This window comes from Periplaneta americana, chromosome 9, assembly GCF_040183065.1.
Source record: "Periplaneta americana isolate PAMFEO1 chromosome 9, P.americana_PAMFEO1_priV1, whole genome shotgun sequence".
In the NCBI taxonomy this organism is placed as follows: Eukaryota; Metazoa; Arthropoda; class Insecta; order Blattodea; family Blattidae; genus Periplaneta; species Periplaneta americana.
The window spans coordinates 103,363,730-103,391,199 of NC_091125.1; the positions used below are offsets into that span (position 1 = coordinate 103,363,730).

The 27,470-nt window shown below is 36.9% G+C and overlaps 1 protein-coding gene across 3 annotated transcripts in view; it reads right to left on the reverse strand.

Moving 5' to 3' along the window:
• LOC138706330 (protein spaetzle-like) overlaps positions 1-27,163 on the reverse strand; it is a 137,556-nt gene extending 110,393 nt beyond the window's left edge. For all 3 annotated transcript variants that reach the window (XR_011333966.1, XR_011333965.1, XM_069835466.1), the window contains exon 1: positions 27,015-27,163. Coding sequence is in view for 1 of the 3 variants with exons in the window: in XM_069835466.1 (XP_069691567.1) it covers positions 27,015-27,065 (51 nt within the window). In the remaining 2 variants the exon portion in view is untranslated. The remainder of the gene's footprint in view (positions 1-27,014) is intronic.
• Between the last annotated feature and the right edge of the window lie 307 nt (positions 27,164-27,470).

Sequence of the window (27,470 nt, forward strand, 5' to 3'; positions counted from 1 at the left end):
ATCAGCATAGAAATTTGCTTACTATGCTGTTGGAATCAGTACAGTTTGTGACTAAAATGAGTAAAGAATTAACTCTCCTAAGTAGTTTAGAGGAAAATCCCTCGTCACTTTGTCTTGACAGAACAAGAAAACAAAACAGCACACGATCAAAGTCATTTGAATATGTGATAATAACCTTCAAAGATGTGGAAATTAAAGTTTGTCAGAAATTTTTGCCGGGCACACTAAACATTTCCCAGATGACTCTTCGTTACACCAGAGTTCAGTCAAATGATTTGAATTTTTTTGCGGATAAGATGTTTTAACAAATAGCCATCGATATATAAAACCCTGTTACGTCTTTCCACATCATCAATAAGAACTATTACGAGTATTTAATAAGAAATGATCATAAGCGCTTCTTACCCCTTGGTGTGTAAACAGTGTGTGAAAATAATGCCATTTTGTCGTACGCGAACCATTCTGGCTTGTATAATTCGATAGTTCAGCCTCAGTTCTTGTACTGTTTTTTACTTTCATCGCCAATTTCCTGTAAGTAGCCATCAGATGTTCCTTCTTCTTTTTTAGCTCTTTCAATGCTTGCTTAAATTACTTTGAATTCGTTTCCAAGCATCAAAAACCTGGTTCCTATCTTTATGGTGTTGATTTGTGGATTCCATATTCGCTAAACAATCTACAACAGGCCGTCGGAACGGCTGCACGAGCCGCACTCAGGCTTGTCATCCGTCGATCCACAAGCCTTTGATGTCCGAGCATTTACCGACATTTCACGGGAAAGATCGAGCCACTTCGCGCCACATCGCGCCACCTCGCGCAATAACGCGTCTTTACTTTCCCACGGCGCGAGGATTGACGAACTTCAGACCAGGTTCGACAAGCCACGCGCCGTGGGAACAGGGCTTCAGACACATCCCTGTTTGCATGACAAAAAAATCAAGTCATACAAAGATGCAGCGTTACAAGATAATTTATGGCGTCGTTGGATGAAATGTTAGTTGCGTTTTGTCAGACATCGCTGTTTGAATGACATAAAAATCAAGTCATACAAAGATGCAGCGTTAAAAGATAATGTATGAGAATCAATTTCACACGATTTGAACTGGCGAAAGCAAATAAAAATAATGTGTAACCCACGTAATCAGCCCACGCCTAAGTGCAACTCTGGAATAGCAGATATACGCTCTAACGCTTGAACTACGCCGGTAGCTATATTACTAATGTTGTATTATTATTATTATTATTATTATTATTATTATTTTTTTATTTTTTTATTTTTTTTATTTTTATTATATCGTCCGCGATCGTAGGATTTCTTTCTTGTTCCTTCCTATTCCTACTAAATCAATTAGCCTATTTAAATCCCATTACAAAGTTTCAACCTAAAAATATTCAACGCTATGATTAGAAAATTCTATTATTTCAGTTGCACGAATATTAGGTCAAGTAACGGTGCTGACCTGTTATAATTATTAGAAAGCTGTTATCTGATGAAGATGATAGCCTTCTCAGTGTACACTATGTACCGTATATCTTCTGTTAAATCTTACTAGACTTCTCTGTGTACCTCTGTGCGGCAACTGAATCTTAGAAGTTGATAACGGATTGTTGTCAACATTATGTTCTCCAATAAGGAATGTGTTCCTAGTTAATTACACATTTCTTGTAAACTTAAAAAGATTATTTTTTAAAGTTTTTAGATTGAAATGGAAATATTTTATGCAAGATTTCATAAAAAACTGTGTGTATGTATATATATAATTGGGCTTTGCCTGTTATGTTCAACAACAAATGAATAAATAAATAAAAATAAATAAAATAAATAGCATATATATATATATATATTCTAATATATAATATCAACTTGTGTGAAGAAACACAAAAGGAGTAAAAATGTCCACATAATTTTTGTTTCAAATTCACGACACTGTAACTATATTAAGTGTCGAGCTGCATTTCCCAATATTTTACTTTACTGAAGCAAAGCTCGAAAAGCACAGATGCCAATTTTAAGATAACTGACCGCAAATTCTACTAAATGAGACAGATCAAACACGGGTGAACGTTTGGATGGACAATTAATGGTAAATAAGTGAACGATGACAGGTGAGTAGATAATTGTGATGAATTGCGGATGATTATGATTAAAGTTATGATTATAGAAATGACTTAATATGTATGGTGGACATCACAGTATTCAAGATTAAGTAGACAGACTTAAATGTTCTACCTCAATTATATCGCATACGTAGGCCTATACGTAGCTAAGCAAACTTACTTCATTTTTCTTTAAGAAAACTTCATACAGCTAGAATGCAAACGTCAGTGTGTGTTACCAGCTGCGTTGTAAGTATACATAGCAACAGAATGAGACTTTATCAGATGACAACTACAAGCACGCCGCGAACAATACGTAATTATTTTAAATAAACTTTTTAATTACAACAAAAACGAAAAGTCATACAGATAAGATATTTATAATTTAAGCACTTTTCGTGTTCACTACTTTCAAGATTACTAGAAATATTATTACAAAGATTTTTCATAGGATTTTTTTTTTTTTTTTTTTTAATTTTGGATTCTTTCCCCGACCAGACTCTTAGGAGAGGAACAACTTAGCCATTCTCAGTTTTTAGAGAAAAATTACAGAATAGTTAAATATCTGTTCTAATAACACATCATGCATACCGGGTTTTCATTTCAAAACTTTCTAGACTAACGAACTAATATTAAGGAATATTATGGTTGTGTATTATAAACCTATTCTTTGAAATTTAAAACAGGGTAGAGAATAGTAAAACCCGAAGTTTGGATTTACGTTATTTATGTATGGTCTGGATACTATGGCAAAGTTATGTATTGTTCTCCAACCAGGAGATCAACCGTGAAAGGAATGTGCTTACTATTGCATCATCTATTGGAACGAAGTAGATAGATAATATTACCGTTATAACTTCAGTTTAAAAACCATGCGCTCTCCTGCATATGTTATTTCCTGTATGGAGAGATTAAAAGACCAGGAGATTAACAGTGATCTAGTTTTGTAACTAGGTTAGTATCAATATGTGTGTACCAATGTTATTGTTTGTGCTGTGAGAGCTAGCCAATACAGATACGAGTACCCACGTGTGTGACCTTATGACATCAACATTCATTCACAGCATTACCCCGCTTCGTTTCATTCTCCAGAGACTTTCTCGTGGTTGGAGTACAGTAGAGGAGTTCCGAAATAGGCTGTATTACTGTCTAGCGAACAATGAGGAAAATTTTGAATATTTAATTTAATAAATTCAATTAATTAAATTTAGGTAATTACACAAAATAAACTGTGTTTTCATCCTTCAATCAACATACAATAACAACAATCCAGGTTTCCAGGCGACGACAGGAAACAAACAATAGTCTATGAATGAGATGTATGAATAATGTAATAGTCTTTCAAATTTAAGTATCATAATAAAGTAGTGCCATTTTAAATTTCAAGTGGGAGGTGGGGGTGAAAACTAAAATTCAATTAACACTGATTTTAAACTTCTCCTGAAATATCTAAATTGACGCGTTTATTTTTGTTTAAATTAAATATAATTTAAATAAATATTTATTTAGGCTGGAAAGCTGTGAATGTAGTTCTTAATACGTATGTTCTAAAATAATATATTCGATTATATGTATATAACTTAAATCAATTCATTATAGAATAACGATATGACGTGGAGTAACACCAAAATTATGTAACCTAGAGTCTACATACGTATAAATGTAACATGTAAACATGTAAAATCTTGGTAAAAAATGTCGGCAATGTTTAAGAGTTGTATCTTTTCTCTAACATGTGACAATCGAAAATTTTCTTCATGCTTCAGTTATACTGACAGCGTTGAACGACCCTGGTTTTAGTGAATCTGGGAAAAACCTTGGGGTTTTCAGCGGTACCTTCATTTGAATTTGGAAGATCCGATGTCCAATGATGCATGAGCTCTCATGACTAAGAAAACTCATTAGCATTCTTTTCTTTTCTTACGATTGCAGAAATCGTTCTATTTAAAATGTAACTTTCGTTTTCTTCCCAAAATCTTCTCAATAATCCAGTTTACTTGTGAAGAAATTTAATATTAATGGCCTAATCTACAGTGCTCAATCAGTCATTTAACCTCAGAATGTGTACCGGTATTACGTGGAAGGTACATTTTAATTGTTCATTTAGCATGTCAAGAAGGTAGACTTCTCAAGGACTCATTTATGGATTGCTTCTTGCTTAGGAAATCTCGTCCATATTAGATGAGTATAAGCAAGGATATCCCCTTCAGTATTTGGTTATCAGTAATATATTGACTCCATTGGAATTTCCACATCGTAACAGCTGTTACTTGTGTGCAGAGCGGGTTAAACCGATATAATGGACCTCTGTCAACGGCAAACATGATGCTAATCAAACATAATAATACAAATAAAGAATTACACAAGAGTCAACATCCCTTGTTCTACTATAGTACATTTAGTGGTAGTTCTAACAGTGTACATACTTACGCCAAAAAGCGAATAGATTACTGGTGTATTTTGAGTTAAATAAGGAAATTCCATTCAGTTACGTGACAGAAAACAAGGACAAATATTTTCAATGTGGTCTTAGAAAATATTAGGTAATTGTCTTGACTTAAAGTTGTAATTTTGTCTATCACCTTTCCAGCTATAAGAATACAATTCAATTCAAGTTGTTGTTATAGCCTAGGCCTACATAAAATCCGAGAAAAATGTTACAACGAATTCAAAAAGTTTCGTTATTCACACTAACATTAGGTAAATGCAGTGATAATATTATTTCAAATAAACTGGTCTCACTTCTGCTCCTTCCATAGAGACCACGGGTTATGTCCTTTGTGCTGCGTTGTTTCAAGTGGTGAATATTTCAGAATATTTTATTGATTAGGACGTCCATATTTAATCACTGATTTTAAATTAATGAACTCTTCTTCTTCTTCTATATGAGAATCGTGCCGTTTCTGAGACGGAACTGTCGAAACTCACTGTGGTACTAGAAGTGCATACACAAGTCTCGGGGCGGGCAGGAAATGCAAGTACAGTACTGTATTCGTTGATGGATAACCAATAAGAATTTGTATTCATTTCACCTGCCACACCCACTACCCTTATTGGACAGAACTTTCAATGCTGTTCTGTCAAACTAAGGAGAGTCCACTGTACATATTTCCAACAATTTTGACCTATATCCTTTTTTTCAGTACCTTTAAACACTTTTCACATTTTATTTATTTATTTTTTTTTTAATTTTGGGAAATGGAATTTTTTAAATGAAAAAATGCTTGAAATAATTATTGAAGATTCCTTTACAACTTTCTGTATGTATTTTCCTGTTTTATAGATCTATTAAGGATGGAAAAAATAAAATGAACGAATACGTAATGTGTTCAAAGGTACAACAGGATCATGTACCTTGGAACATACCCTCTTGTAAGTTGGAACACATGGAATATAGGTGGGAATATAGCTGTAAAAACTGACAATCATATTTCAAATGTATTTTCAATCATAAACCAGAGCAGGCTTATCTGATTTAGATTTTATTTCCTGGAGAAGCAATAACTGCTTCAACAACTTTCTTCAAGATATCCGATTCAATTGGGGACCTCTTTAATTCCAGACTTACTTCGTGACATGACCTTAAAATATAAGAAAAACAAAAACCGATAGTATCGTGTAATTTGGAACATGTTCCATGGTACAAGATGTTTTGTGTTCAAAGGTACAAAAGGGTGCACGTTTAAACAAATATGGCTCTGAAAACTAGAGAGTCAAATAAATCATGGAAATTAAAATATCTTATTACTCACCAGATGATAGGGAACACGCCGTACTTGAAAGATATTAACAAATGCAATCTGGTTTTGTGTTAGAAAACATACACCAATGAACGAAATGTTTACTGTTGGTACTAAAAAAAACTTATTTTGTCCACGGAACTCACACTTTGCAATAAATCAAACCGAAACTACGACCAGAGCTACTCAGCTGCTTTCTCTACAGTCTACTTCAGTTTCAGTCCTCTAGGTAGCAACAAAAATTAAAGAACAAAGAATGTTCAAAGGTACACTATGCTAAAGGTACAACACTCTCCCCTATCTACACTAATAACTTAACAGAGTTGTCCTATGTCGCGCGACTTTTGAATCACTCTGTAAATAAACTCAAAGATATTTTAATCAGCTATTTAAGGGCTCATCAACTGAAAAGTTTTCGATGGAATTGGTGATACCGGTACAGAGATTAAATTTGAGTTAAACGAGTCAGATAATTTACCATGGGATTACATAACATTTACCTTACACTTGCGGAAAAATCTATGAAAAAAATAATCAGATAAAAGAACTTGAACACACGCCCGAGAGCAGTCTTGGATCGTAAGACCCGCCCGCTGTAATAGCTACTTCTAAGCCAATCCGATGGCTTCCAAGCTATTGAGGACAGATAGGTCGTAATATATCCATTTCAATACAAAGTACTGATATTTTTCATTAGGCGCAGCAACTTTTAGCAATAGGAGAAGATTGAAAGATAGCGCGTAACCTTTATAAATACATTATAATAAAAAGTGAAATTACATTATAAACACAGACGACGTTCCAATACCAGGAACTAGGCCGCAGGTCAAGACGCTCCTACATGCCTTTATATAACACGTAATAAAGCTCAGCAGCGAGTCATGGTAGGTCATGATCATGTTAAATGTGTGGGTAGATGCCAACACAAAAACAGGCGCAAAGAATTCACCAAGTGGATCAGTAATAGTTAAGATTATTTAATTCTACATTCAACGATTTCTAGAATAATCTTTAACATGGAACGTTTAAGTGGACACCTATTCGTGAAAATATCCGTTGTCATTTCTGTAATACTCTACCCGTCTACTCATATCTTGCTTCTTAGCGGTAGCGCGCCAATGCAGCCCGTAAAATATTATTTCTACTTAGCGATGTAACTCGCAACATATCATTTTTGGAGAAATAAATTAAGTTTGAATATCATCGTATATTTAAGATTAAAAAAATTACGGTTTATTTAATGACGCTCGCAACTGCAGAGGTTATATCAGCGGCGCAGCCACCGACGTGGCTCAGTCAGTTAAGGCGCTTGCCTGCCGGTCTGAAGTTGCGTTCGGGCGCGGGTTTGATCCCCGCTTGGGTTGATTACCTGGTTGGCTTTTTTCAGAGCTTTTCCCCAACCTTAATGTGAATGCAAGGTAATCTATGGCGAATTCTCGGCCTCATCTCGCTATCACCAATCTCATTAATAATCTGGTAGTTGATACAGCGTCGTTAAATAACCAACTAAAATAAAATATATCAGCGCCGCCGGTGTGCCGAAATTTTGTCCCGTAGGAGTTCTTTTACATGTCACTAAATCTACTGACATAAGCCTGTCGCATTTAAACACACTTAAATGCCATCGATCTGGCCGGGATCGAACACGTAACCTCGAGCACAGAAGGCCAGAGCTAGCTTCTTCAAAAACAACCTATGCTGTCAACATAACAGAAAGTAACTGCGAGTTTTAGCGTTTAATCAGTACCAAAATTCAAACAAAATTGGCAAAAGAAAACTTTAACCTACGCAGAAAATAAATAAAATCCACTACCATTATGTATAGTAATAGGGGCAAAATGGTTATGTTTCAGGCTTATGGTGTGAAGTAAGAGGAAACTGACAACAAGTTTAGATGCGAGACTGAGGAAACGTACTGTAAGATCGATACTTAACAGTTAGACGTGGTTCATGTTAAACTTTCCGAAAGTAAGTAGGCTACGTCCATTCAATTCAAGTCGGGTGATTCCTCTAACAGAATTATGTAATAGTCTAACTAAAATGCATCCGCGAACTGTTTTTATGAGCAAACTCAGGCAATGTTAGTCAAGCAGTAAGGAAGAAAGAAAGAAATGGTACAGTAACGGATGCTGAACCGTTAAGTAAATACTGGGAAGGAAATTGACGTGGTTATTTGCCACAGGACTTAATAAGAAAAGGTAATATACATAAGGTGTGGTTATATTTGGCTCTAATGCATCTGGAATAGACTGTTTCACAGCAGTAACTGCTATCCTGTCACAAGAATAAATAACTTACTACTGCATAGTGATAATGGGAATACATTTAATTTAGGCCTATACCCAGAACACAAAATTATATACAGAAATAATGTCGCACTTAACTTTCCAGGATATGTACAGGTTTGATTTTTTAAACAATTTTACTTTGGTCATCGATTTTACCATGTGTTTTATTGGGCTTATAAATGCATGTTTTGCTTCACAACATCTTACATGCATATTCTAATATTTCTACAATAAATTTTCATTAATGACGGTATTATTATTTTTATGCTCGACCATGCCGAAATTATATACCTGGTAGCAGTCCTTTAATGAATGTCATTAAAGTACACCTATTCATTAAAGTTCAGGTTTTCGATTATTCTCGGATATGCAATCGAAAGACAACGAGGGAAACGTCACGGAGGCTGGAAATCCATTACTGTCGCAGAAGGTTATGTTCTGTTACTATAATAATTAGCGTTAATTGTACATGATATTCAAATAAATTCAATTTGTCATCTCGTTTTTCAATTCTAAATCAATTTCCAGGTTATATCAAAATTAGTTCATGTTACATTACATCAAGGTCAATGACATTATTCTTCCTCGGAAAAAAATCAATACTATCGCGTCTGCGCACATCTCACAATTTAAGAGCTATGAACAAGGTCACTTCCGATCTTCTATCAGATACAAATAAAATGAATACTTCTGAATAATTTCAAGTTAGAAATATGGTCGTGCATAAAAAGTCGTATGAAACTTGCCTGTAACGGTAATTAAGACGCTCGTATGAAAATTATGAAACCCGCTTGCGCTCGTTTCATAAACAAACATACTTTTATCTTAATTACTATCATTATAGGCTCGTTGCATAATGTACTATTATAACTCAAGTTCATTAACAATCCACTACTAGAGGAAAATAAATAATTTTCTTAGTAAATCTCGCAAGTCTGCACTTTCCCAATAATATACGAGCGACGTGTAGACATTGGTAACTCTTCTAAAGTGGAAAACAAATATATTACCTCACTCACTCACTCAGTCACTCACTCACTCACTCATTCAGTGTTCTGCCCAAGGGCAGGTCTTTCACTGCAAACTCAGCTTTCTCCAGTCTTTCCTATTTTCTGGTTTCCTCTTTGTTCCCTCGTATGATCCATATATCTTAACGTCGTCTATCGTCTGATATCTTCTTCTATCCCGAACTCTTCTCTTTCACCATTCCTTCCAGTGTATCCTTCAGTAGGCAGTTTCTTCTCAGCCAGTGACCCTTATCAATTCTTTTTCCTCTTCCTGATCAGTTTCAGCATCACTCTTTCTTCACCCACTCTTTCCAACACAGCTTCATTTCTTATTCTGTCTGTCCACTTCACACGTTCCATTCCTCTCCATATCCACATTTCAAATGCTTCTATTCGCTTCCATTCACTTCGTCGTAATATCCATGTTTCTATTCCATACAATGCCACACTCCATACAAAGAACTTCACTAGTCTCTTCCTTAGTTATTTTTCCAGAGGCCCGCAGAAGATGCTCCTTTATCTATTAAAAGCTTCCTTGGCTGTTGCTATCCTCCTTTTCACTTTCTGTCAGCAGCTCATGTTACTGCTTACAGTACATCCCAAATATTTGAAGCTGTTCACTTGCTCTACTGCCTCATTTAGAATTCGCAAATTCACCTTCTTTACTTTTCTTCCTATGACCATGGTCTTTGTCTTATTTGTATTTATCTTCATCCCATACTGTTCACAGCTATCATTTAGCTTTATAAAACAATATTTAGTAATCAACAATGTAAAGTTTCATCGTTGAATATAGCAGAATCGTAACTCTCGTGCTGCATTAGCTGACAATACAGCAAACTGCTTGGCACTATGTCAGTCCTACTACAATTTATGGTTTGCAAATTGCTTATATTTACATTGCAAATTTGTATAATTTTTTTGTATACTTATTTGCACATTTCAATACTTATTTTTACAAAAATTTTCCAAATTTTTTTAATACAACTGCATTATGTCCATGTAATTATTAATGTTGTATAGATATGAATAGATGTGCTGTCAAAACGTGTGATTTTGAGGACATTTAATAAAATACCTTATTTCTAAAGAATGTTATATAGAGTCATTATTACGAAGCCATCAGCGTAGCTCGGTCGGCTAATGGACTTGCCTGCCGATCCGGAGTTGCTCTTGGGGTGATTATCTGGTTGGGTTTTTTCCGAGGTTTTCCCCAACCATAAGGCGAATGTCAGATAATCCAAGGCGAATCCTCGGCCTCATCTCGCCAAACACCATCTTCCTATCATCGATACCATCGACGCTAAATAACCTAGTACTTGATGCAGCGTCATTAAATAACCAAGTAAAAATAATAATAATAATAATAATAATATTATTATTATTATTATTATTATTATTATTATTATTATTATTATTATTATTATTATTATTATTATATGCCTACGCCGCCTAGGGTTTGTAGCCTAGATGATATGAACATATTGTTTGCATTATAATATGCATATATCGTACATATATGCATCGTAAAAAGAACCTCTTTGAAAGTTGGTACGTGAATAATTACTGCTAAGTAAAAGTGACCTACAAAAAGTTTATTTACCATTACAAGCTCTAAAGAAAAGATATCCCAATACAGGCTTAGAGTATCTGGATGTCAAGGCACCCACCTCACGAGATATTCGGCACTGAGTAGCGCAGTGATGTCTCGTGTTTGATACCATCCAGTACGGCAAGCTCAAAAGGACACCATCAAGATATTTCAGTGGAACTTTAACAGTAGTTATAACGTTAAGGCGACAAGATAGGTCAACATTTAATAACTTATGATCGCTGCGGTTTGCATAAATAGAACTCCGTGCTCGGAAACAGTTACAAGAGAGTGAACCAGTTCACAACGGGTCAAGGAACTGAAACCATGACGAGATTGGTGATAAATTAGTGGTACATGAACTCGCAAGAGGAGAAATCGGCAATGCTACTGTGAGCTATAATGAAGACGACAAAGACAAGAAGAACAGAAACACAAGGAAATTGATATGGTAGTTGATAAAATATTAACAATCAGGGGAATATTGGGATAGAAGAGGACGACGGGAAATAAATACCGAAATGTAAGAAAAAGAGAACAGCAGGAAGGAAAAAATAAGAAAACGGAAGACGGAGACGATTAGAAATAAAAGGAAAATATACGAGTAAGGAAGAAGAGCGAGAAAGAGGAAGAACGAGCGGGAGTAAGAGTAAATAATGAAAATGACGAACGGTAAATAACGAGTTTGGAAAATATTAAGTGATGAGACTGAGAAAGAATAAATGATGAGATTGAGAAAACATAAGTGATGAGATTGAGAAAGAATAAGTGGTGTGAATGAGAAAGAATAAGTGATGAGATTGAGAAAGAATAAGTGGTGTGAATGAGAAAGAATAAGTGATGAGATTGAGAAAGAGTATGTGACGAGATTGAGAAAGAGTAAGTGATGATATCGAGAAAGAATAAGTGATGAGATTGAGAAAGAGTAAGTGATGATATTGAGAATGGGTAAATGATATTTAGAAAGAGTAAGTGATGAGATTGAGAAAGGGAAAGTGGTGTGATTGAGAAAGAGTAAGTAATGAGATTGAAAATGGGTAAGTAGTGAGATTGAGAAAGAGTAAGTGATGAGAATGAGAAAAAGTAAGTGATGATATTGAGAATGGGTAAATGATATTTAGAAAGAGTAAGTGATGAGATTGAGAAAGAGGAAGTGGTGTGATTGAGAAAGAGTAAGTAATGAGATTGAGAATGGGTAAGTGATGAGATTGAGAAATGGAAAGTGATGAGATTTAAAAAGAGTAAATGATGAGAGTGAGAAAGAATGGGTGGCTGAGTGAGGAAGAATAAGTGGGAAGAGTCAGAAAGAGTAAGGGGAGTGAGGAAGAGCGAGGAAATGAAGAGAGAGATAAAGAGTAAGTAAGAGAAGGAGAAAGAATAAGAGAGAAGTAAGGGAGGGTAAGTGAGGAGAGGGAAAAAGAGAAAAGAAACAGATAGGAAGAGTAAAAGAGGATATGGAGGAAAAGAATAGAGGATATGGAGAAAGAAGAGTGAGAAAAAGTAGATGAGAGAAGGAAGAAAGGAGAAAGAAGAGGGCAGAATTAAGGAAAGGAGAAAAAAGAAGGTGGAATGAGAAATCAAATAAGAGAAAGAAAAACGATCAAATTAAATAAATATCTGAAACAGGAAAGGAAAAAAAGGGGAAGAGGAAAATCAATGAGGAGAAATAAAATTAAGGGGAAGGCGAGAGAAAACTTCTAAGCCGAAGAAGAGAGAAGAAACAAAACCGACAAGACAACATATCGGATACATATTGCTTAGTCGACTGTCCGACGACAGGCTTGAAGCTCATAACTGTCACCAGTAAGGTATCACTCATTAGGCTGAAGATAATAGGGTAGGGTGGCAAGTTATTTTCTCCCTCTATTGCATATGTCGCTGACTAGTAACATAATATATTACGCTATCTAGAAGTACAGTGAAACCTGTCTAAAGCGGCCATCTGAAGTTACCTTGTAAAATGGCCGTTTTATCAGGTGGCCGCTTGATTAAGGTTGCGGTTTTTTATGAATCAGCATGAAAGTACTGAATTTCATTGACTTTTTAAGGCTGTGCGCGTACAAGAATCGTGCATATTAATGTCAGCCTCTTCCATTCTTGCAACTAGCCTTTTCAAAACTCAATTTCTTCGCCCTCGCACACTTGAACCATTCGTAAACGAAATCATTCACATTACTAAACACAGATTCTCTCTTCTTTTTTTTTGGCCACCATGCATATTTTCCTCCCATTGTTTTAATATTTCATCTTAATTATACCGTGTATTTGTGTCCTTCCACATTTGAATATTTCTGCAATTTTTCTCGCAGATGTTCCGTTCTCGCTTTCTTCAATCATTTTCCGTCTCACCTCTAAACTTAATACCACTCTAGATTTATTGTTAGACTCAAACTAACGTCACAGTTCCTCTGAATCAACTGAATGAAAAGAAGAAAAATTCGTAAAAGCTGGTCCAAATAGAAAAAGATGGAAAGAGGAGAAAACACAATAAAAAAATTTCGAATGGTTAACTACTGACCTAAAACATACTGTGACATTTTTGATAGAAAACGTCCGTGTTTCAATCCTTTAAAAACAAGTAAGAATTTATAGCTGTGCAGAGTCGGAGTGGAAAGTGACAAAAGAGTCATAAAACTAACCAACTAACCCCAAGATATGGAGGGTGTACTGTTGTACACTTAGCTGTTGTACTCGTGATATAGCTCTCTGTCCTCTTACCATCGAAAAAATAGGTCAGACAGTATCCGTGAAAAAAATTTTTGTTGGACAGTGACTATTATAGTCAGGTTCTAATCCAAAGAGACCCCGGCCGCTGGCCGAAGCATGAGGTGGCCGCTAAATAAAGAGAGAATTTGTATTGATCTTATGGAAAATCCAATTGGTTCCAGAGAAAATTGGCCTTTTGGCCAGGTGGCCGTTTAAATGAAGTGACCGCAAAGGCAGGTTTCACTGTACATGAAAAACTTTATTATGGCCTGACTGAGAAATGGAAATCGCTCTTCACAATACAAAGCTATTTGTATGGCTGGTCATTCGGTTTTTGAGAGAAATCATCACTTCAAGAAATGAAACCCCACACAGCTTGTTGGGCACAAATGCAATGCTATTACTTTCCTACAACTGCGGTGTGACTGATGACAGAATGGAACTGCAGAGTAGCTGATACAAATTCAGGCTGATTGCGTGGAGGTTAAACCCGGCAGCGACTTGTGGGTGGAGAAAGGTGTACGTTACTGCACGTTCGTGTTCCTTTACAGGTGATGAGTAACTGCCAACGAACCCATTAACTTCCTCAAGGACTCCCCACCTTATCGTGCAGAAGTGTTGTCTCTCCGGTCTGAGGTTCATTTCATTTCCATTTTAATCCCTATGTAAACACGAAGGAGCGATTATTTGATTTCCCATCCCTAAATTTAGCCAGCGTATTCGTTTGTAGCCATATCTTCTAAAAATACTTTCTCTCCTAATCTGTTTCCAGATCAAATGACTGGCCATCTAATAGACTATTATACAGTACAGCAGCCAGGAGAGCCAGAGAAGGAATGCGAACTGAGGCACGCACAGCGTATCGTCATAACACGACGCCATTATGGTCCTTTCCAGGAATCTGTGGAGTAGAAAGACGAAATAAGATTTCTGCGCAAGTGGTATGTGGGAGGGCTAGGGCCAATGACTACTCTGTGGCGAGGCATTGCTTGAACGAAGCAAGCAATCGTTTGCAGGAGGGGATAATTTTTATCTGAACTCTACCTTTACACCTTAGCGCAGCGTTTCTCAAACTATGGTCCGCGGACCTCCTGTGGTCCTCGAGTTCTGCCCTTGTGGTCCTTCAAAAAATACAGAAGAAGAAATAAAATTCAAAGGAATTGCGTATCACACTATAGCTGAAAATCTCAGAGTTTAGAAATGACACATGACAATCGCCTTTCACTTTTTCTCCCAGTACTAATATTTTGTGAAATAATTTCTTACCCTACCCGTCTACCCACTCTACTCTCAGTAACAAACGAGGGATTTAAAGCACTATGAACTATGAACTTGGCATTTCTCGCCATCTTTTCCCTGCACATCTGGTGCCGCGCCTGTAACCCAGCCAGGGACCACTCGAATTCATAACAGAGGACCAAAGTACCGAACCTTTTCATGTATTGATGACTTTCTTGATAGTTTTTCCGACACCCAGTCTGCACATTGAAATGGGCACGTGCAATACGTCGTACACCAATAAAATAGAACGTGCCAAATTGCATCTTTATTTGCTGAAAATCGGGCATGTTTCTGCATTAATTTTTTTTATTTCTTTTTCCAGATGATGATATAAGAAATTTTAGACTCCGCCTATTTTAAAATCCGACAGGTTTACTTTTTACACTTGCGTGTTTCGTCTCTAAGTGCCGTTTCAATTTCGTAGGTTTCATAGACTCGTTTGAAAGCACTTCGTAACAAACAACGCACCGAGGTTTTGGTTCACTCTCATTGCCACACCAAGTAAATCCAAGTTCCAAATAACTCTTGTCATATTTACGAAAGTATTTTTTCTTTGAATAGCTACCACTAGGACTAGATATTTCTGTAGTGGCACTATAATCACTGATATTAATGTTTCCTCACACACACACAGCTTCTGAACTATTAGCACTGACTAAATTAACTGTATCAATGTCCTTTCTTTTCAAAGATCTGGATCGAAGTCAGTTTTTCATTATTTATAATGGGCACTATTTAACAGAAACATGGACAACTACTGCGTGTGCCACATAAGATGAATCAACAATGCACAGAATTTGTTATAAGTTACTTGTGATTGGCTACAAAAATATAACTAGAAAAGTATTATAATTAATTAATTCTATTTTAAAATATAAGTATACTGGTATTAAAATATGCTACGAAAATGATAAATTTGCTTTCGAAGGGAACAAGAGTAAGGTGGTCCGCGGAACTGTTCCGACTTAAAAAAGTGGTCCTCACTTCAAAAAAGTTTGAGAAACGCTGCCTTAGTGGACTGGAGCTGATGCTGCCCGCAATACACTCCGGCACAGACTCCGCCCCCATATGCGCGAAGTTACTCCACAGACTCCTAGGATGGAACATAATTGCAATTAAATGTACGTAATGTATAATGCACTGTTAACAAAAATTATTGGACGATTTATAGGCCTACTACATTTTCACGAATATTTAATTGACAAACTTAATATTACCACCATTTTCTTTCTTTCTTTTTTTTTTTCGCACTACCATTTGAGTTTCATTTGTTGGAGAAAATGGCTGCACTATCAAGAAGCCGTAATTGGTGGGTGCTCGAATATGAACGATGTTGTGCTGTCGCGGTTCGCCGCGTGTTTCAACAGCAATTTGGACGTCATGGTTTCTGTTTACCAGATATCACAGTGTGTGATTTCTTCATGTCGGGTTTCGTCAAGGACAATGTTTACGTCCATCCACTTTCAACGACGTTGCCGAAATTGAGAAGGCGCATTAACACTGCCATCAGGAATGTCATACAAGACATGCTTGACGGAGTTTGACGGAATGGAATAACCGTCTGGATATTTGCCGTGATTCATGGAGTGCATTTAAAGTCAAAACTTCACATGGTAATATCATGTATTTCTGTTTAATATTAGGATAGACGAGCTCAGCACCTGTGTTGGGCTCTCAATTACAGTAAAACAAAAATAATGTGAAATAGAACGCCAACACCAATCTCAGTACTAGGAACAGAGATAGAACACGTGGACGATTACATCTACCTAGGGCAGACTGTCTCACTTAACCAAGGGATGTAGAAAGAAATACAAAGGAGAATAACACAATCCTGGAAAGCCTTCTGGGCGCTAAAGTTCATACTCATCGATAGGTCCATAAACCGCAGACTCAGACTAGAGGCTCTTAACTCCTGTGTATTCCCGGTGCTAACATACGGTTGCCAAACCTGGGCCCCCACAGAGAGGCAAAAGATGAACATCGAAATATGCCAAAAGAAAATGGAGAGGAAGATAGTTGGCGTTTCACTGAAAGACAAGGTCTCCAACGCGGCACTGCAGAAAATTACAGCTTCTGAGAACATCACAGAAAAAGCCCTCATAAGTGGAAGTGGAAGTGGGGTGGTCATGTAGCAAGGCAGCAACACGGCAGATGGGCGCGAGAAACCACCATGTGGGACCCGCACATAGGAAGGAGAACACAAGGCAGGCCAAGAAGAAGATGGGCAGATACATTTAAGCAGCAGCTGGGAGGGAACTGGTCAACCATCGCCCGCAACAGGAACGAGTGGAGACAGATAGTGAACAAACTCATATAGATCTAAAATTTGACGAACTCTAGTGTATCTCACATAGTGAATGTGAATGTAAATATTGTTCACGTAAAATAGCTCATCATGTGAACCACACCAACCGAGCTTCCCCTCCTGTAGGAGGCCCTAGCCCTTCATGGGACACAGTGGCTTCATTCATTAATTCATTCATTCATTAGGATAGGCCAATAATTTGTGAATACGGTAGGCCTATATATTCGTATAGCACTTAAATGCAAAGCGAAGTCAGAATCGAAAATAAAGCTAAGAATATACAGTACCATTAGCAAGAACAACAGTACCGTATTTTACTTAACGACGCTTTTCACAGTCGAGGTTATTATTTGTTGTTGTTTAGTCATCTGTCCGAAGACAGGTCTGAACCTCACAAGTGATACCAAGAAGGCACCACTTATGAGGCAACTAGACCAGGAGATAATGGGATAGGGTGGCCAGTTCCTTTCCCCCTCCATTGCATACATCGCCGACTAGCTACATATTACACTAGTCAGACTTCAGATGCATAGAAACAAAAATTGTTCTTCCTCTGATATATATCGTCAAGTGAGATATACTGTCTGATAATAGATGTACATATCAGCCAGAACCTCAATCAGTATTCAGCGTCGAAATTAAAAATGGGTTATTTTTTTTTTCTACGAACTTGTGGATTTTTTATTTTAGTAGGTTATTTTACGACGCTTTATCAACATCTTAGGTCTTTTAGCGTCTGAATGAGATGAAGGTGATAATGCCGGTGAAATAAGTCCGGGGTCCAACACCGAAAGTTACCCAGCATTTGCTCATATTGGGTTGAGGGAAAAGCCCGGAAAAAACCTCAACCAGGTAACTTGCCCCGACGGGAATCGAACCCGGGCCACCTGGTTTCGCGGCTAGACGCGCTAACAATTACTCCACAAGTGTGGACGCGAACGAACTTGTGGAAAGATAACTTAACAGTTGTAAGGTAATTGATGAGAGATGGGACCAAAACAGATAGAGACAGAATAAGAATTATCCATATAAGAACGGAATCGGAACAAGAACCAGAAAGAAAATTACTGAAAGCAATGAATTGCGATGACTTTGAACGTTGCGAAGATGAATCAAAAAAGGTAACCGACACATGTTCGAGGCCTAATCAGAGGCAAAACGGGAAAGAAGTGGGTCAAGGATAAAGTGTGGGGAAAATAACGAGAAACAAGAAAGCTTTTCCAAGAGACTAGGAGGCTAACAGAGTACAAGAAAAATACGGAAAATGGCTGCTGACACGCCTCAGAGGATTTTTTTTATTTGCAGTATAATTTATTGATAAACTATTTATAAGTGATGGTTTAGTATCTCAGAAATAGACCTAATTCGAAAACAACAATGGGATCACTCTATAGAATTGTACTTTCAGCCTCTACATCACGACAAAAAAAAATAATTTCATGGTAGAAAATTGTGAGAAGGAGCAGATAAATAAGTTTTAAAGTTTTAATAGTTATCACGATTGGTTTAAACATGCTCTAAAACTAGACGTAAGTGCAAGTTTGAACAATTAATAACTGAGATTTGCGATAAATTAATTTGTTTAGGAAATTGTATATTTATTATGTATATTTATTTATGTAATAAATTATTAAGTTTGTACTTTTGTGAACTAATATCAATAAATCTATCACTATACATCACGACCATAGATGCAGATACTTCAGGGCAGCTGCTCAAGATCTCAGGTGGGTGACTCATTCACGATAAAGTTACGTAATGTAGAAAGAGAAGTGAAATGAATAACACATTACGAACAAATTAAAGTTAATTTTACGACAGAGTTCTGACCTGTCATTAGATTGATTTATAGACAGTTCGTATAGAGGAAGAAAAAACATGTCTAAGTAAGTTATATGAGTTTTAGGCTTTCGCAGGTGACTGTGATTGGAATTAGGCTTTTGGGTAATTCACCGTGTTCTGGAACTCGACATTTCCAATGTTTCGGAACTACATACAGGTTCCACCATCAGGATAAGATCAGAGTAGGCGACCACTCTGGTATTACCCTGATGATGGAACCTGTATGTAGTTCCGAAACTTGGAAGTATCAAGTTCCAGGACACGATAGATTACCTAAAAACCTAATTCCAACGGCTGTAGGTAATTTAACAATATACAACACGTACACTATTTCTGTTAAGCTTGTGTTCATGTCACTAATTTAGATTTTGTTTTAAATGTTTATAATAGGTTCGTTCCAACAACAGTCAGGAACCGTCCGTAACTATCGTGAGCATGCGCAGTTCCGAAAAAGCGTTCCAACACACTCCAAACCAGTTCTGAACCGGAAACATGTACTGTTGTCGGGAGTTCCAACAAACTTTTGACACTTTTTTTTTACATTGGGGAATTTAATTGAAGTGAATTTATTATGGCAGGCAGAGTAACTATCTCATGCTACCTGTGCACTTCATTAGAACCAGGTACCCACCCTCGAAGTGGTCAGAAGTAGTCAGCGGATCGAGGCATGTACGGGTACCGATGAAAGTGTGTCTTGCACATGCGCATAGGCTCACCAACGTCTAGATACTGAAGAAGGTCATGATCGACTGTTTACGTCAATGAGATTAAGATGGAAAGTGACAGTGCAGACGAATAATAAAACTAGAGAAGTAGTTTAAATTTTCGCCAAAAAGAAAGAGAATGAAAATTATTTGGGTATTGAAATAGTTAATTACAATTTCAACATGCAACGTTGATTAAAAGTACAATAAATAACGTACATAAATTAATAAAAAAGCTGCTTTTAGATGAGAGTCCTCCAGTACACGACATCGAATTAACGGAATTCTTGCCTTCAATATTTTTTGTTATCTTTTTATAGAAAATTACCAAAATTCTTTTTTCTGCAATTTGAATTTGCTGCAAAACGATAATAATTAAGCAGCCCGTTCTTAGCAAAGATGATCACAGTTATAATATCTCTGGATTTTGTATACGGTGATCTGAAAAAGCGTACCAGCATCATCCAGTTCTGTTTCAATCCCGTAGCACAGTGATGTCAAAGCAAGCGCATTTTTCTGACCTTGACATCGTGCGCGGGCAGCAAGCGCTAAGTACGGAAAGAGGAAGGGTTGTGTATATGAATAAGCAACCTGTTGAATTAAGAAAACAGTGGTGCACAAACTTCAAACGGAACGTGAAATTTTATGTCGTTATTTTTATATGGCTTCTTTCTGTTTAATATTATCTATATTGTCTGTAAAACAAAAGTACTAACACTGATTTCTTAATATTGCACTTGTGTTTTAAATCTTAATAACATAATAGAGAGTTAAGAAGGAATATTCACTTAAATTCCATAGTAGTATAATATTATACTGTATTAAGTGGATGAAACACATCATTCATAAAGAAAGTGATGTTCCAAAGAAAGAGATTGAATATGACATGATAAGTTGGAATTGATATTGATGGTATCTTTAGCTTTACAAAAGTAATCAATAAACTAGTCAAAACTATATTACAGTACAAAGCAAAGTTACCTAGGTACTGCATCTGTTTTAAGCGTAACTAATATTGCATAACAAAGCTCTTATCGCATTATGCTTTTAAGGTGATATTTGTGAGCAACTTCCTATCATCAGAATATTAAATTATTTTCTCGAAATCTGCTGAAGCTATAGAGCTGACATTTTTACAACACATGGACACGTATGTTTTGCTTATGATGTAACAGTAGTTGCTTTGTTAATTCATTTCCTTACAAACAATTTCCATGCGAATATTTTCAAAATTTTCAATACACTATCTTCAGTAATACGTATATACGGTATATTAGATTTACGAAAACATTCTGTAAGGCTACTAAATAAATAGGCCTATACCTGAAAATTTCACTTTTCTATACGAAAAGTTGAGAAAATATTTCTTTTGAATAAAAAAATCAAACTTGTGAAAAATGAGCATTAAAATTAAAACTTACATTCTTATAATGCATTTATACTTCTCAGGCAAATCTAAAAATTAACATGGATACAGGTTTAATAAGTTATCTTCCCTTTATCTATTGAATCAGTGCTGGCCACTCCTGAATATAGCTCAACCAAGCGGCATATACCACCTCTTTCGTCTGTCTCTTTCCTTTTCGCTGTAAAGCGCTCAGGCTCTCCTGGGCTCTGAAGCGCGCGCTTGCTCCAGTGGGCATCAATTGACATGTCTGTAGTAGCAGATACCCAACCAATGCATGCGCATAAGTTGATCCATGGTTCGTACATGAACTGATGCATGAACCATTTGTTGGAACGAACCTAATATTGGTGATTAAAGTAGTGATGATTCATGGTATGTAAATTCCCGATCCGACATTTGCCTTTGTGACTGAGGGAAACCATGAAGGACTCTTGTCAGGTGGCAGGCCACGCGGTTTGAACCCGGGACCTCTCGAATACGAGAGTCAGACGTTTCCGTCTGAGTTACCTCGCACGGTTAATTCCAAATTTATGCCAAGGCGATTATCTAATTTTTAAGACTGCATACAAATATTTGTCCATTCTTTCCAGGCACTGGAATTTCCTTCTTTAACTCCAAATACCAGTAGTTTGTTTTTGTATTTTTTACCTAAGTATGTACACTGTTAGTACTAACACCAAACAATAGAATTCTAGAATAAGAGAGGTTGAATCTTGTATAAATACATTATTTGTGATTATATATTTAACTTCCTTCGAGGTTGCTATTAAGACATGTCTATTATACCGGTTTAACCCCAGGTGCAGACAGACAACAATCGTTACTCTGTGGAAATACCAGCGAATCCATTGTAGAAGCCGTTTCATCGTAGTTGAACCATGGACTAGTTATCTCGTGCAGATTATGTGGGTGGCAGCACGTGGAAATCTTACGGAGTAGACGCATTTCCGTCCAGAGCACATCCAAGTCATGCTTCAACTACCGTGGAACGGCCTCCAATTAAAATTAAAGACTTGCTCATCCTTCGTTAATATCGGCGGAGATTTGTAAACAGAGAAAAACTCATAAATCAATCTTTGAAAGTACAAAGAGAAAAAACAAAATATATACCAATCATAGAAAGAAGTTATGAAAGTTACCCAGTCCTTACAGAAATTTGATCTCTCAAATTTGAACATGTAGACAGTTTTAATTACATGTTATCTGAGATAAACTGTAAAAGTGAAAATTAACACTTTTAATTGGCAATATAATGTAATATTCTATATAAATCACTTCTCGTGGTTGAGTCACAGGTTCTTGAATGATTATGAATGTTCTTTTAAGGCATAGATTATTCTATTTGAAACAAAACGATTTCGAGAACAGCATATGAAAAAAATGCTCGTGGATTTTTTATTCATGACTGTTCGTTATAAATCTAATTTTCGGAATTCTCTGCAAGATGTCATTGAAAAATCCAAGACTTCCCCCCCCCCCATTTTTACTAAAAGTAAAGTTTTTCTTTTACGAAGTACAGTAGTGGCAAAAAAAACCGGACCGACCCTTGTAGCTGATTTCAGAGCCTTGTTCACTCCAGAGCACGATAGACTGGTAACTAAGACTTTCATGGTTCGAATCCTGCCTGGGAAGGAAACTTTTTTTGTTCCTTATTCAAATTTATTTCCAATACTTTTCGAAATATTTTACTACTTAATTAACTTAGCCTATTACTCCCAGAACATGAATTTTACCAGCAATGGAAAAGTATTGGGAATAAATTTGAATAAGGAACGAAAAAAAGTTTCCTTCCCAGGCAGGATTCGAACCACGAAAGTCTTAGTTACCAGTCTATCGTGCTCTGGAGTGTACAAGGCTCTGAAATCAGCTACAAGGGTCGGTCCGGTTTTTTTTGCCACTACTGTACAAATCAGAGATGGGGATATTTTTCGCTCAAGCGATTGTTAGACGGAAGGAGAATGTCAACATTGGGGAGGGGGGGAGAGAGCGAGAGAGTGAGTGAGAGAGAGAGAGAGGACGAGACGAGACGAGGAGGAGGGAAAGAGAGATAAAACGAGAGAAGAGGAAGGAGAGAAAGCGGCCACGGACCTATATGCCCTTCCCCATATATATTCCACCTTTATTATAAATTATGTATGCCCTAGTTCAGATAATATTAATAGTCTATTAAACATACGAGGTCACTCAATAAGTCGCAAATTGAAAGGACAGGAACCTCTCAAATTGCAGGTTAGAATTCACGGCGCTTCTTCCGACGGCCTTCAAATGCTTTGTCATCGAACAACGGATGACGACGTCTTGCCATCCTAACGGCAAACACCAGCCAACTCCTCCTCGCCCCGTTCCGTGATCAAGTGATCAATCTCAGCCCCCCTCGCGTATGTGGTACCTAAGAGGTTACGTCCAATTTCGGCTTCCCCTTCAAAATTTTCTAGAGCTCCTTCAGGGGAGCAGCGTAACCCGGAGTGAGACTAGTGGCCAACAGGCTTGGAGCTCACATATTTAGTTTTGTACAGCCCCCAACCCCTTGCAAGGACGCGTTTTGCGTACCTTTTAAATTTTCCTCCCAATTCTCCTTCGATTTTTCGATTTTTCGAGGAGAGAAAGCAGACGAGACTATAGGCTGTGAGAGAACATTTCTATCACAGGTGTACCATCGCCAAAATGATGAATTATACGGATTTGCTACCGCGATTACCGCGAATATTTCAAGGAGCAGTCCACCATAAAAAATTGCCGGAGACGACATTAACGCCGAGTTTTCGGCTATAGTACGAGAAAGAGTGTGATAGAGAGCGCAAGGCAAACAGAAACTTGCCGACTTCCAGCGTCACATGGACTGAAAGCCGGACGATACGCAAAGGAAAGGTTTTGAAGTTGATGCAGGTTTTCTGATGACACTTCATTTTTTCCTGTCGTCTTTCAACAATTCCTATGCAGATCAGATAACAATAGCAGGCCTAAATTAAAATACCATCTTTTTCAAGAAGACCAATGCCATATGATCCCTCTTTCGAAACATCTTGTAGAAAAATTAACCATGAGCGTCATCGTAGCTAAACTAGACGCGTGAGTAGTCACATTATGACAACCGTCATCCATTTACTGACTCACTTAGAACACAACTAAAGTAAATATAATATTATGTAAAAAAAAAAAAGTGTGACACAGGATTTGAGGAAATAAAATCCCTATGTTTTCGTGCAACATATAGGCTATAAGTACAGTATTTAAAGCAAAAGGAATTAGAACAAATAAATACAATTTGCTGTAAGATTTATTTGTTTATTTATTTATTTATTTATTTATTTATTTATTTATTTATTTATTTATTTATTTATTTATTCTGGTGTAGTTAAGGACATCAGGCCTTCTCTTCCACAACACCAGGAATACAAAGTATGACTAATAAACGGAATGAAATAAGCTTCAATCCCCCAATGATGATAATAATAGTAATAATAATAATAATAATAATAATAATAATAATAATAATCATGAGGAGGAGGACAAGAGGACAAAAAAAAAGTTTTTCAGCTACTAACAATCATCTGGAATCGAGCGAGTTGGCTCAGCCGGTAGAGTTTGAAAGACTCGCATTCGAGAGGTCCCGGATTCAAAACCCATGGGCGACCAATCTCACTGGGGTTTTTTATGGTTTCCCTCAGTCACGAATGCAAATGTCCAGTCTTTCCTATTTTCTGCCTTCCTCTTTGTTTTCTCATATGATCCATATATCTTAATGTCGTCTATTATCTGATATCTTCTTCTATCCGGAACTAAATGGTATTTTTTAAAATTTTTGTTTGTATATCAGGGTAGTATAAAATAAAATTCTAGTCCATTTTTCAGTCTTATACAAATAAATTGCACTTACTAATACTACTCTGTATTTAGTCCAATTTTATAGTAATAAATATTACCACCGATGCATCACCTCATTCCAATGCCGAGGTGATGAACTATACCTCCCACACCCCTATACTCTGTCTTGGTTTCTAAAGAAGATAACATGCCTTTAGAATACCTGAATCGATGTCGCAGTAATCCCAGCATCCCTACATAATACAGTAAGTGGGGGAAGGTCTCAGTAAAATAGCCGAATTATTTCGTGATTTAATTGCTTTTCTATATTTTCTCAATCTTTCTAGAACTATACAAGTGATATAGGTTAATTTCATTATACAGAGTCTTTCATAAGTAAGGAGCCTATAAAAAATCAACTACGTATTTTGGATTTTTTTTTCAAATGATGTTCATCCTCACAAGAAAGAACCCTTCCAAGTGCCGTACAGTCGATATGGAAACAAACACCCTCTCCCCTCTCCGCCAGAGGAAGCTACTTATCCATGTGTAAATTGCATTTGATGCCAACTTAAAATGACCTGGAGCATGACCTTCTATACGCACACGGCCATGCCTATACACATTTTGTGATAGATTGGAATGATAAAATGCCACACAGCCGCTTAACGTTATTGCAGAAGAGAAAAATTGCTGTCTTGTTTGAAATTGAAAACAGTGTTGCTCAAATTAAGCGCTTATTCCGTAGACGAAGTGTTTCTAGGCAGGTGGATCGGTCGCAGAGACCCAATGCATTGGCCTCCGCGATCACCTGATTTGACTCTCCTGGACTTCTTTTTCTGGGGCTTCATCAACGATAGTGTCTATGCGACTAAGCGACGCACCATTTCTGAATTAGTGGAACGAATTGAACATACGATACGAATGATTACGCCTGACATGCTCACCAGAGTCCATGAAGAGTTGATACGTCGCTTACATTTGTGCATTCAGCAGAACAGAAGACATTTTGAAAATTGCACACCATAATTTGTCAGCACTTGATATTGTTTTTTATATTTATGTGTTTTAATAAAAGTTTAAACACTAACCATTCTTTCGTTTAATAGCTCTGGCGGCGAGGGGAGGGGACGTTTGTTTACAAATCGACTGTACGGCACCGGGAAGGGTTCTTTCTCGTGAGGATGAATATCAGTTCAAAAAATTATCCAAAATAGTTGATTGTTGGATAGACTCGTTACTTACGAAACATCCTATATAATAGGGTGACCAGACGTCCCTACTTCCGGGAACAGTCACTCATTTTCAATTATTATCACAAGATAAAAAACTTTCCCGTTCTTGACCCCGGAAACAATTTCGTCTTTTGAAGTTTACTGTTGTTGCATTACCATTTTACTTGATGATGGTAAGAATGTCGGTGAAACTACTGTTATTGATCAGATTTCTGAACGGTATTCCCCATTGGATCAAATACAAAATAACCTAGTCACCCTATTACATAGTAAAAAAAGAGGCTAATTAAATGTGTCTACATGTTAGTGTAACTCCCTGACGGAACAGATATATTTGTGCATTTTTTCAAGTTTCAGCAAAAGAAATCTGGGTAATAAAAAACAATAAAATTCTCTATTATTTAGTTCCAGTTTCACCAAAGTAAATGTCATTACTTATACAATTTTGTACCTCTAGCCTGCCAATTTAAAATAACACTAATATAGAGAATCCTGTAGCCATTAGAATTTCTAATACAAAAAATAATGTTGCTTTCCTTCCAGGTTTATTAAAAGAAATAACATAAACACAGTAAATTCTTCTTCGTTCACGATTACAGTGAAAATACCGGTAGTAGTCCGATACCCTGATTTTTAATATTTAAAATTTTTTAGCGAAGTAAAGGTCATTTATTTTCTTTTAATTATAACACCTCGCCTACTCATTAAATCATTATAGTCGTCGGTAAGTCACGTAGACTTAGCCTTTGTAACAACCCCAAAGCGTAGAATACCGTTCTCACCCCTCCGTTGAACCGAAGATTAAGGTAGATCTGATTCAGCGAAACTTCTTTGTTTACGTATACATCGGTAGCAATGGAAAAATTCTAAACTTCTGAATGCTGAATTTAGTGTCGAAATATTATGTAATCTAAAAATGGTGTTGCAATTATTTTTAAAATAAAAATATCACCAACTCAGTCCGTAGTCAACTTGACAACTGCTGAAGATAGGATAAGTGTCTTACCAGAATCACAGTCGCGAAAGGAAGCAACTGCCTGCTGCCGACGACGAGCATGTTGCGGTAGTGCGCTCCTCACCTCACACTAGTTCCGGCCTTGCCGGGCCGCTGTTGACCGCTAACTGCCTTCCTCGCGACTGTGCACCGTCTAGTCTTTTCAGACTTCCCCCTTCCCCACTCCGCTTTGCCACAAAGCCGGTGACAGGCGCCGTATTTTGGTAAACGGAAGCCTCTCGTGATAGGAAACAAAGCCAACTAGCAGAAGATACCTTTGCCCTCTCCCCCTGCTATAAAAACTATTAACGAGATTTCTCCAGGATCTGAAGCTGACGTCTTCGTAGGACCTGCACGGATCCTCCAAAGTCGGTCCTTCCCTCTCTCTCTTTTTTCTCCTAATTGTCTTCTTACTTACCTTCTTTCTCTTCTCTTCCTATTATTTCTTTTCTGTTTTCTGTACTTTCC